Below are 11319 nucleotides of genomic sequence, written 5' to 3'. Positions count from 1 at the left end.
TTATTGAACGTGTTTCACAGGTTTACTACTAAAACATTGCGCATTAAAAAGTCATTTATGAAATTTAAATTTGACTTAATTTAGCTGAAAACTGATATAAAAATTGTCACTTGTAATTGATAAAGAACGCCAATGCTTCGCGATTCCCACGACTTTGAAGATATTTTTCTTCGTCGGACGAAGGACGATGTTTGTTTACTTATTGGATGGTCAGTAAACTTGTTGATTCTCACGAATGTTTGCTTGTATTGCCAACGGTGGCTGGTTGGAACGAAATTGACGGGCTCGGCTAATATTGTAAAACTTTGTTTTTCTCCTCCTGGGCAACTTTCTTTTCTACTGTTGTCCTGGCTATCCCATAGCCGTTTGTGGAAAGTTCCCCAAGAAAACCCACCATGCCGTCCGATTCGGTCACACTGTAGGCATAATTATAAAACTCTTTCTGATAAATGTGCCACCACAAACAAAGATAAATTATGTATTACTTAACAAAGGGCGACGCAATCGGGTTCGGGCCGGTAGCAGTTGGCCACGCGTTCAAGAACAAAACGAGGCGCCCGAAGTGCGCCCAAGTTACCCACGTTACCCAGCAACTTATGCAATGAACCACAACCGGCCGGCAAACTTCTTCCGCAAATAGCGGAAGAAGTTTCCGCAACTTCTGCTCCGCTCCGTGCAAGGGTCGCGCCGTTGTAATAATGATTTAATACAGTTTCACTGAAAATAGCTCAGCATCCTGGTGGTGAGAAAACCGGCCGCTACAGGAAATTGCGGAAGCAGTGCCCTTCGCCGATACACAGCCGTGAGAAGTGGGTGTGGGGTCGCTACTCTACAATGGACTAACTCTTGAACCATCACGTCCTTAAAGCTCCCCACAAGTCGGCTATTCTTCAAGAGCAGTGCATCGCATCGATCGATCGGAGCACCTTCGTCATCACTCACCCGGTGGCCAAGTTCAATGGATCGGCGGGGCAGGGTGGCAGCGCCAGGGTGCGGAACCGAACGCGATACGACTACTTGGGGGTGTTCCGAGAATCGATCGATTTTTGCCACTCCAAACGGCGCATGCTCACGCACCGAACCGTCGGCGGAAAGTATGAATGAAATTTCCACCCCAACGGGGATCCTTTACTCACTCGGCACGTGAAAATGGCGCGGGTGACGACGCGGAACGTACTTCCGTTCCGTGACGTCACCGAAAGCTTCGGCTCGCACGGGTGGCGCACGTTCGGCTATCCGCGTGACGTCACCAGTGACGAGCGATGCCGAGCGATTCCGCGAGAGCTGAGAGCTGAGAGAAAGCGCTCGCTCGCTTGGTGAGAAGCGGAGCGAGTGAGCGAACGTATGTGAGCCAACGTGAGCGCGATCGATTTTGACGTCTCGTCTCGCGGCGGCGGCCCTCTGGTTGTTGTCTTTCGGCGGTGGGTTTTCGGTTGGGTTGTGGGGGGGGGGCGGCTGCTTTGCGCCAACCGGTGACGCCACGGCGAAGGTCGCGAGCGTGCGCACGCCAGAAGATTCGCGCCGCTTGCGGAAGGTTAGGGCTCGCCGTGAGAGCGAGAAGCGAGTTTTGCTTTCGTTGGAGCTACGCGGCGTGAGAATGAGCGTTTCGAACGATATACAGACGGATGCTCGGCCGGCCGTATCTTCAGTCGCGTCCAAGACGCCGCGTAACAACCAACAGTGCTGCTGCCGCCACGGAGCTGCGTGCCGTCGACAACTCTTTCCCTCAGGAGGTACCATCACCCAATTCGTCCGTGATTTTGCGTTTTGCCAGCAGATGCGTCCAGGTCCTGTCGACTCCATCGTCGTCCGGCTTACGGGACGTGGATACTTTATTTCTACCAATCAAAGAGTGCCTCGACGAATCTCGGTGAAGTGACAGAGAATTGGAACCGGTTTTTGTCGGTGTGGATCGGCAGAACGAAAGTGAGAGTGAGTCCTGCAGAGTGCGCTGATCGGTCACCGGTCATCCGGTCATCCGGCGCGCGTGAGATTCAGGTTACCGGGACACCGGGTCGCGAAGTGAGCGCGAAAGCGAAAGTGAATCTCGTTCTCGGAGCCCAAGTGCCGGAAGTGAGGTGAACAGTGGCTCACGAGAGCGGACGCCGCGAAGTCAGTCAGCATCCTCGCGCACGGAACGGTGGAAAACCAACCTTTTTCCCGCCCATCGACGATCGGGTGAACTGTGGCGCGAAGATAGTGTACTCGGGTGTCTCGCCGGGCGTCTCGCTCGCACCGATCGAGTGAGCGGTCCTCACGTTCCGTTCTCACCACCGTGGCGTACTCGCTCTCGCGCGCGATCCTTCGCGCTCGCGATCGTGAGCCGCGGCGACGTCGGCATCTTCGTCGTAGGTGGACACTGACGATCGAACCGTTCGCCGTGCCGCCAGTCAGTGTGCAGCATCCGAAGGCGAACCTCCGGACTCCGGAAACAGCTCGTGCGTGCGTGTCCCTGTGTCGGCGGGTTATCGGGACGATAAAAAGGCCCCCCCCCTTCCCGAGCTGGCAGCAGCGTTTGGTGAGAATTTTCGATGGACTGTACGACGTGAGTCGTGAGCCAGGACACGTTTGAGCGAGCGAGTGACACGCGCCCGGTTGCTGTTTGTTGTGGCTAATTCCTGTGGTGCTGTGCTCCTTCTAATCTCTGTGTGCCGGTGTGTGTTTGTGTGTGTGTGTTTGTGCGCAGCGAATGCAGCGCACCGTTCAGCGTCCGGATTGACCCAACGACCAGGATTCGATTGCGATTCCGGCCGCGGTGGTCAAGCCCCGTGCCACATTCCCGTGCTGGAGAAGGAACAAGAACAGCACCCGAGGAGGGTCCCCGAGCCTTCACCAGGTTCGTTCCGCAGGCCACCGGACCGGTGTGACCCTGTATGTGTGTGTCTGTGTGCTGGGTGCGCTTTTGCTGCACGTACCGCGCGCTGCTTCCACGTGTTCCGCTTGGTTATCTCCTTTTTTTTTCAAACACTTCGCTCCCGGTGCATGCCGCCAGTGCCATACGGGGTTTTTATCTTCCTCTACTACTACTTCTGTGTGATTGTGGATTCAGTTTACCTCTTGCCCCTGCTTACCCCAGTTGGCGCCCAGTGGAACGCAACTACAATGTCACGCCACGCCATTCACTCGATGCACTGATCCCGCTGATCCTGTGACTTCTTGTGCCATTCGGCCCCGATTTCGATCCTCATTCGATCCCATCCATCCCCATGCTTCTATGTGTTTAGCCTACCGTGTGTGTTTCTGTGTGACAATATATCCTTGCAGTGTGTGCAGTTGCGCCCAGTTGTGGCTTACTATCGCCTGTTAACCTTTTTTTGTTTGTTGAGTGTGTCACAATTAAGCGAAACGAAACAATATCTGGTGCCCTCTCAGCTTTTCTGCCGCCGCGCTTTTGAACGGATCCTGATTCGTGGTGTGTAGTGAAGCATGTCCGCAGGCCAGTAGCTGGCCCATCCAGCCCACCTTAGCGACCACGAGGACTGCATTCGTTAGGTTTAGTTCCGGACCCAGAATGTACCACGATCGCCTATCCCTTCGGGTGGACCCTCTCGACTTGGCTGGCTGCGATCCTTAGACTCCTCGCTCCGTACTGTACGGTCCTTCTGATCTGATATCGGACATTGGTGTCGTTGCGTGTGTGTCGTGTCTTTGCGTGATCCGCTTCCGTTCCGCCAACATCCGCCAGAGCGTCCACCCCCAGTTTCCGGTTGCCTGGTGGCCGGTGGCCACACCGTGGTTGAAGGACATGCGAACTCGGTTGGCTTCGCTGATCGTCGTGAAACAGGAACCATTGCCATCGTCGCCATCGCCCGCCCTGCCACCGTCCGCGCACCACCTGCCCGGCCTCTCTTCCTCGTCATCGTCCTCCTCCTCGGGCTCGTCCACGTCGTCCTCTCCGCCGGCCAGCCTTTTCCGCGCGTCGCTCGTGGTCGCCGATGGCGATGGGCCGCCGCTGCCGCCCTGTCATTACGCCCGCTTCGGTCCGATTTCCGGCCCCGCGAACGTAAATCCGCCCGCCGAACGGCGTCGTGACCAACACCACCACCAAAATCACCAACATGGCGGACCGGGGGGCGCCCCGTACTTTGGTGAGCGCAGTCACGGTGGCGAGGGCTACAATGGCGATCTGAACAACAACAATGAGCCGCTCGGCGAGGAGTTTGACTTTTATGACGAGAAAAAGTGTATGTATTTTTTTTTTAGTTGCCTTATTTTTTGTGCTTATTGTGTGTTTATGCTTTGATTTTTATGCTTATGATTTATGCTTTCCTTTTGTTTTTAATTTATATATTTTTTGCTTAATTTTTGTATTGGTTCTATTTCGTTCATGGGAACCGAACTTATGACGCGAAATATTCTATACGGGAGGGCATTGCATCTCCCAATTCTTCTCCATTTTGGACTTCAAATATTTTTATGTTATTCTGGTTTGCTCAACACTTTATTCGTTACCATCAGGCCTTTGGCCCGAATGTTGGCTTATATTGTTTTTTGGCCCCAATCCTAGGCCAATATTGTTCGTTGGTTGGGATACCGAAAAAGGAAGAATCAGGTTTGGCCCTCCTCGGTTGTCTTTTTACGTAAAATGAAGGGCAGGACTTGTCAGTAACATGGGTTTTGCAGGACCTCCGCAGGGAACGTATTTGAATTTGGATGTTCGAAGATCGTATCGATCGTATCGACTAAAGTCTGCAAAAGAATCTAAAACGTTGTAAAAATTACCAATTAATTACAACAACCATTTAAAGTTTCTAAGATGATACAACAAAATTAATTAAAAATCCATTACCATCGCTCGTATAAACATGATCGGGTTTGCCGGATTTCGTGACGAACGGCGTTTTAACCACCCACCCAGCACCGGCGGGTGGGCCAGGATGGGGAAACGTATTTCACCGGCCAAACTTCCACCTTGTCAATCACGGTGCAAAACCATGTTTGACGTGATCTACGGCGCTCGGGGGCGTCGTCGGCCCAACATCGTCCCCGGCCCAGGGCCAACCGATCATCATCGCATCGCCAACCTGTCGGGCCCTCTGCACCGTTGGCCACCGCCCCGAGCATAACTGTCACGGGGCCCCAAACCTTCATGTCCAATTTGTAGAACGGCCGGCCGGCGCGGGCCCCGGGCAATTAATTACGCGAGCGAACGCGAAGTGGAAATCTCCATCAGCCGGGCGCCGGGAAGATTTCCCGGGTCCCAACACCGGGAATGCAGTGGCCGAGTACTGGTGGGTGGTGATTTTTGGCCATGTCATCGCCTAATTTGATCCCGGAACGCCAACTGCGCCACGCCACAGGTAGTATCCTTCCATGTCACGGAGCGCCTCTGTGTGCGTGTTGTCGATTTTTTATGTTTTTCTTTCGGCGATCCTGAACCGAGTGACAGGAACGATCGTAACGAGTACGCCGACTTTTGTGGGCCCAACTCCAAATCGCATCCCGGAAGTCGATCACACTCCTCCTCAACGGGGCAAGCGCCACCAGGGGGATGGGGTAGGGTCGCATACCAAAAATATGTGGCTCGCGATGCCAATTAGTTGGCCCTCTCCACCCGGTCCGGCAGCATCAATCGAGCATATAACGGGGCATACCACTCAAGAGATGGCTTAAAAATAAATTCCCCACAAACGGCCGCCCGATCCTGTTCCCGGCTCGGCTCGATCACTGCTCCGATCACCCGTCTCGCTCTCTCTCTCCCCGAGCGGTGGTTTTGGAGCTGATAAACAGAAATAGGATAATAATTAAAAAGAAAAACGAAGCCAAACGGGGGTCCTAAATCGGTACCTTCAAAGATCACGCCTTACGCAACCCCATCGCGCGCGCCACAGTGCGCCAGTAACCTTAGCGAAATTATTAATTAAATTCCTATACTCCCGAGCCCCACCCCGAACACGCAAACGGGATGCCGGCCTCCATGTGGACAATAAATACGGATCGCCGTCACGGATCACCAGGGCACGCCAACCGGTGGGCCGGTTGTCCAAATATCACCCGGTCAGCGAAAAATAGCACAATCGAAAGTGCAACCTTATCCATTGCAACCGGCGGCGTAATGATGTGCGGCGGACCCCCTTCGGAGGGTGGCACAATCAGAACGAGCCAGTCCTCCGGCGGGAACACAGTGTGACATTTTTCCCGAGACTCCCCCCGCCGCCTGAGGCCGACGCCAAGAGCCGCCAAGAATGGAGCATCACGCTGATCCGTCTCGCGGGCTGACGGACGGACCGAGTGACTGACTGACGACTGAAGAAAAATGCATCGCCCTCCACCCCAGACACACACGCAAACGGCTTCTGGCGTGACTTGAGGCACGCGATCGGCGTGGCCATCCTGGCGGCCGAACAACGATCAACACTGTCAGCAGGGGTATTATTAAGCTATTTGCTCTTTCGATATCGTTTTAAATCATTCCTGAAGAGCACGCCGCAGGGAGACTTCGACCAACAGAAAAAAAAGTCGCCAAAATATCAAACCACCGATGGCCCAGCGCCATCGCCGGCCCAGACCAGAACATCAAGCGATGAGCCTGCGTCGAGTGATCTATGATGTGCGGCCGCCAGGACGTGCGCCAGTTATGGTCCGAGCGTTCTGAGTTCTGGGGCCCGAGTCCCGAGGGCTGCCTCCGAGGATCAGGCAGCCGCCGTGTCCATGGCATCGTCGCCTAGGGGCCGTTCTTGGGCAATTTAATTTGGAAGACCCATACATCACGTGCTCTTTTGCCTTCGATCTGTGCGTTCGCTCTCGCCTGCCGGGCGTACCGGGCGTATAGGGCACGCTTCTAATTCTTGTTTCTTTCCTGTTGCCCCGACGATCGTTCCTCCCGACACGATCGCCCTCGGACTGGGTCGGTCGCGTGGTACACTCCATTTTTTATGTTGGCCCCCGCCGGCCCGCCCGTTCGATGTAGAATTTAAGCGCCACCTCGGGAGTGTCTGGCGCTATCGGTGGCGCCACATAACGCACCCATCGACCGTTCGATGATCCCCTTTTACGCGGCTCGGTAATTGATGTGCAAAGCTGCAAACTGCTTGCCTGCGCAGAAGATGCGCTTTGGAGGTTCGTCAGCACCGTCGTCGTCCTGACGATCGAGCGGGCGATCGCAACGGCCACGGACAGGACGGACGGCCGATGCAAATCCGCCTCGTTCGGAGCGGTGGTGCCACTAATTATTGCCATTAATGTCATCGAAACAATCAACGCACCCGTGTTAACATGCCCCGGCCGACCGGCCGACCGGCCGACCGGCTGCTTGCCCGATAGCTGGCGCCACTTTATGCTCGCGAAACGGTGGCCTTTCGAATCCCGTGACGATGCTCCCCGAACCCGGTGCCGGTGGCTGGCGCTTGATTGGCGCGCTAATGGCCTTATAAGCCGCAGGGCCGCAGTTTTGGGTCGGGCAGGCCGGGATATGATCAGTCGCGACTGACACGCAATTATTTATCCGTATTCGGATCGGTCAGCGCGAGATCGGGTACCGCCGTGAAGATTGAGATGCTTCAGCGCGACGGACGGAGGATGCAAGTTTGAAGGATGCGCACCATCGAATGGCGCCGCCCCGCCGGGCGAGGGGCGAAGGAAAGGCTTTTCGGGGCGCCATCATTTTGTTGACAGGTGGTGGAACCAACCGTTCGCCGGAGGGTGTATGAAATGATGCAGAAGAATTGGAGATTTGAAGCTAACAACATTTGAACGGGAAGGAATGTAGTGGCACTACAAGCGAGTTTCGGAGCTAAGACTGCAACAAAAACACTGCTCTATTATTTGTTTTTTTGCACAATTTTTGCCTTGTCGTAGCTACAAATTATAGTAGTTGCTGTTGTTTGAACGAGAGGAAGGAGATAATTGGAATTGGAACGGAAAACTGTACATAAAATGAAAGCTGAAATAAAAACGATAAAATTCGGCTGAGTTCCTCAATACATCGCACTTAATACTTTAGGAAGGAAGGCTTAATGTTGAATCATTATCAACAATTTTTGTCTCATTCAATTCCTATTATGCAACTAGATGCACCCGGTGCGAGCGTTGCTTCGCTTCTTAATGTATTTTCATTTAATTTCTGTTGGCCGGAGGTCCTTAAGGCACTCTTTTACTCCTATTACACGCCGTTCGTGTGGCTCGTCAGTCACTCAACATGATCTTCACCATAAAAAGGAACAGACAAACAAACGATTAAACAGACATTTATTTTTACATAGATAGATTCATCGAATCCAATTTCGTTTCGAATATTAATTTCCATAATATGAAGTTTTTCATAATACGACATTAACTCTAGACAAATATTAAGGTGCATTGAACCGTGGATTCAATTTAAAATTTTGCTTGATAAAAAAGGATCGTTTTTTTCAAACAAAATCTTTTATTCCGTGGTAGATCGGCGATTTAAACAAAAGCGGCTATAGTTTGATCGTACGATGATGTTTATATGGATCATAAAATGTTCAATCACTTTTGCTAATGAATTACATACGATCAGTGTTTGACGATCGTAAATTTAGCGTGCAGGAGAAATTTTATAAGCTGGAAGTAAATGTTGCTTATGACCCTACGGGGAGAACAGTATGTTAGTCTACTCACGTTTACAACTGTACATTCAAGTTTATGCTCAGTCAGGATTTGAACTGCCGTACTTACCGTACACACCCGATTGAGTGGTGCTGCGTAGACTATCGATCAATGCACAACGCAGACAGTGTGCAAAAGACAAGGACGGGACGAAGCAAATAAGAGACCAATTAAAGATTCACAAATATTTTTTGTTGGCTTGTTGGTTAATGGCTTCTTTTGGCATAGAAAGAACAATCAATATTCATTTGAAATGGCTCCTTCTAACGATCGATTAGTGTTTCTGACCGGGCGATGATATTCCCAGCATTTAAGTGAGCCCAAGAAAGTAATGTTCTTGTACCTCACATTTCGATAAAGTCCAACGCCAGACCCCGTGCTCCGACAGGACCAAGACTTGAATTGAACCGGGACAGCTGCAACCCAGCCTCTGCGGCGGCGAAAGTGTTGCATTTCGAACGCCCAATATTACGCCTCCCGGTATTCCCCAGCCCAACCAGGAGGCGGGCAAGGGTCGGGACGGGCGGTGCAATGACCTGCCGGCAGCCGGCACGCGGCCCGGCAGCGTTTGATAGTTTTTCGGTGGAGTTTTTCGGATGGCGCGGTTCGGGTTCGGGATTAAAATGATTTTCTATTATTACGCGAATCGCGGCACGTTGCATGTTGCGTGAACCGTGCGATATAGCATTTCACTTGCACCGCCTGACACGAGCGCACGCACGCACGCCAAAGGAGCACGCCGATGCGCGAAGCGCGAAAAGCCGGGAGACCTTGTACCCTGCCACTGCCACTGGATGCACCGTGGGTACAGCACCGCCACCGCCTCCATCGGCCACTTCACGGCTGCTGCACGCGATTTCTTCCGCCCCTGCGACGGCTTCTGGCTTTCCGCTTTCTGCCCGCTCTCTCTCTCTCTCTTTCTCTCTCATTTGCACCGGCACCGATGCGGGGCCGCCGCCGCCGCCGATGCACTTGAGGCGCGCGATGCAATTGCGCGATCGAGACAATTCGAGGCGCTCGCCCGTTGCGTGCAGGCGCAACAAACAAACAACAAATGCCCACTTATTTATATCAAAGTATCATAAATCTTCGCTCTCCCCAGCAAAGCGCTCGCGCCGCCCGCATCGCCCCCTTGCAGCCTGGCCAGTCCTTTATGCTGCGCGGTGTTGCGTTTTATTTGTTATGCTCACTCGCGTATGTGCAGTTCTTGCTGTTTCTCTCTCGTTTGGCCCTGTGGTGTTTGTGTTTGGTTGTTTGTGGCTTTTATCTCTTGTTTTGTTTCATGTTTCGCTTTATGTTACGCCGGTGTACTCTTGCGCTTCTGCACGTTGTAAGCATTCGCAGTTTGTCGCTTGTTTCGTTGTTTTGCGCATTTTATCTACCGTGTCCGATGCATGAGTTTTCGCGCCGCTGTCACATGTCGGCTTGGTCGAAACTATTGCCGCCCCGTACGGATATCCTTCCAAAGGTCTATTAACAACATAAAATGAAATTTATACAACAAATTAGATGGCCAGTATTTCGTCCAATCAAACGAACCCAATTTAGGTGATTTATTCGACAGCCAGCGTTTCATTTCGGTTCTCGTGTATCGAATGTCACACATTCCCGGAACTTGTTTTCCCCAGCCCGGGTGGGGCGCTACGCTTCCGAACACCTTTCCGAGATTCCAAAAATTCCCCAACCCCTACAGAAGAGGGTCTAAATTTATAATTTCGGTCAGTATTTTCGAATAGCGCGGGCCCCAGAAATAGTTCCACGATCGCCAACACGATCGCCCTGAGTGGTTGCGGAAAAAAACCCAATAGGGACGCGACCATAAGTGGCCAATCGACGGCTGCCTTTCTCAGTCAGAAGGGCCCAGCGCCAGATCCTGGTGGCCCCCGGCCAGACAGCGGCGGTCGGGTAATTTAGTCGGTGATTGATCATGCGGTCCGATTTGTCACGCCCGATGATGATTCCTGGCCCGGTCCGGCTCCAATCGATGCAATCGAGCGATCGACGGTGGTGGGCACGGTTTGTGCCAGCAAATTCGCCACTTTTCACACGCTCGTGTTTGGACTGGGATTAGGTGGGGAAAAGGAAACAAATCACACACCTGTTGGCCGTGCGGTGAAAGTGTACTTGGAACATGGCAGGAATGTTTCTGAACCGAAGCGATGGCGAATACGATTTTCTGTGATTTTGGGGATGGCGGCCTTCTGAGGCTTAAGTAGTCAAAGTTCTAAACAAAACAATGCGATTTATATCCATTCTGAATAGTGAATATTGATATGAACCTTAAAATGCTTGATTAGCGTTAATTTTTTAACGTTAAAATTTGAAACCATAAATTTAAATTAAATAAGTTTAGTCGATAAATTTAAGGATGGTGAAATCTGGACAAGCAGCTAATATTATAAAAAAGATTTAACTGAAACTTAAAACGCCATCATCGATGCCCGAACGCCAAACGTCCTGGCGTCCCATGAATTGTTGCATATGCTCCGGCTTACCCAAATTTTGTACGCCCAAAGACCGGGGCTTTCTTGTAGCGCCCGAAACGATATAAAAGAGTTGCTCGCCACATTCCTGTGCCTCATCGTTGGGCGTTGTCCGCTGTCTCCGCGGACATGACAGCTCGCTTAGCCGCGACGCGCGGCCCAATCCCCGCTACGCACCGTTTGGTGGCGTGCGCGCATTACATTTTATCTCGCGCAAGACCTCGCCCGTAAACACAAACGTCACGTTTTGTGATGCACATTAACC

At 52.2% G+C, this 11319-nt stretch overlaps 1 protein-coding gene across 1 annotated transcript in view; it reads left to right on the top strand.

Annotated features, from left to right (window-relative positions):
- Nucleotides 1-3745: 3745 nt before the first annotated feature.
- The window catches only part of LOC131211550 (probable nuclear hormone receptor HR38), a 94741-nt gene continuing 87167 nt past the window's right edge, over nt 3746-11319 (top strand). Inside the window, exon 1 of the mRNA XM_058205058.1 lies at nt 3746-4184. Within this exon, the coding sequence (XP_058061041.1) occupies nt 3746-4184 (439 nt within the window). The remainder of the gene's footprint in view (nt 4185-11319) is intronic.

The sequence above is a fragment of the Anopheles bellator genome, chromosome 2 (genome assembly GCF_943735745.2).
Source record: "Anopheles bellator chromosome 2, idAnoBellAS_SP24_06.2, whole genome shotgun sequence".
NCBI lineage: Eukaryota > Metazoa > Arthropoda > Insecta > Diptera > Culicidae > Anopheles > Anopheles bellator.
Note: the sequence above shows the minus strand (reverse complement) of the source record. Positions and strands in the feature narration are given on the sequence as shown.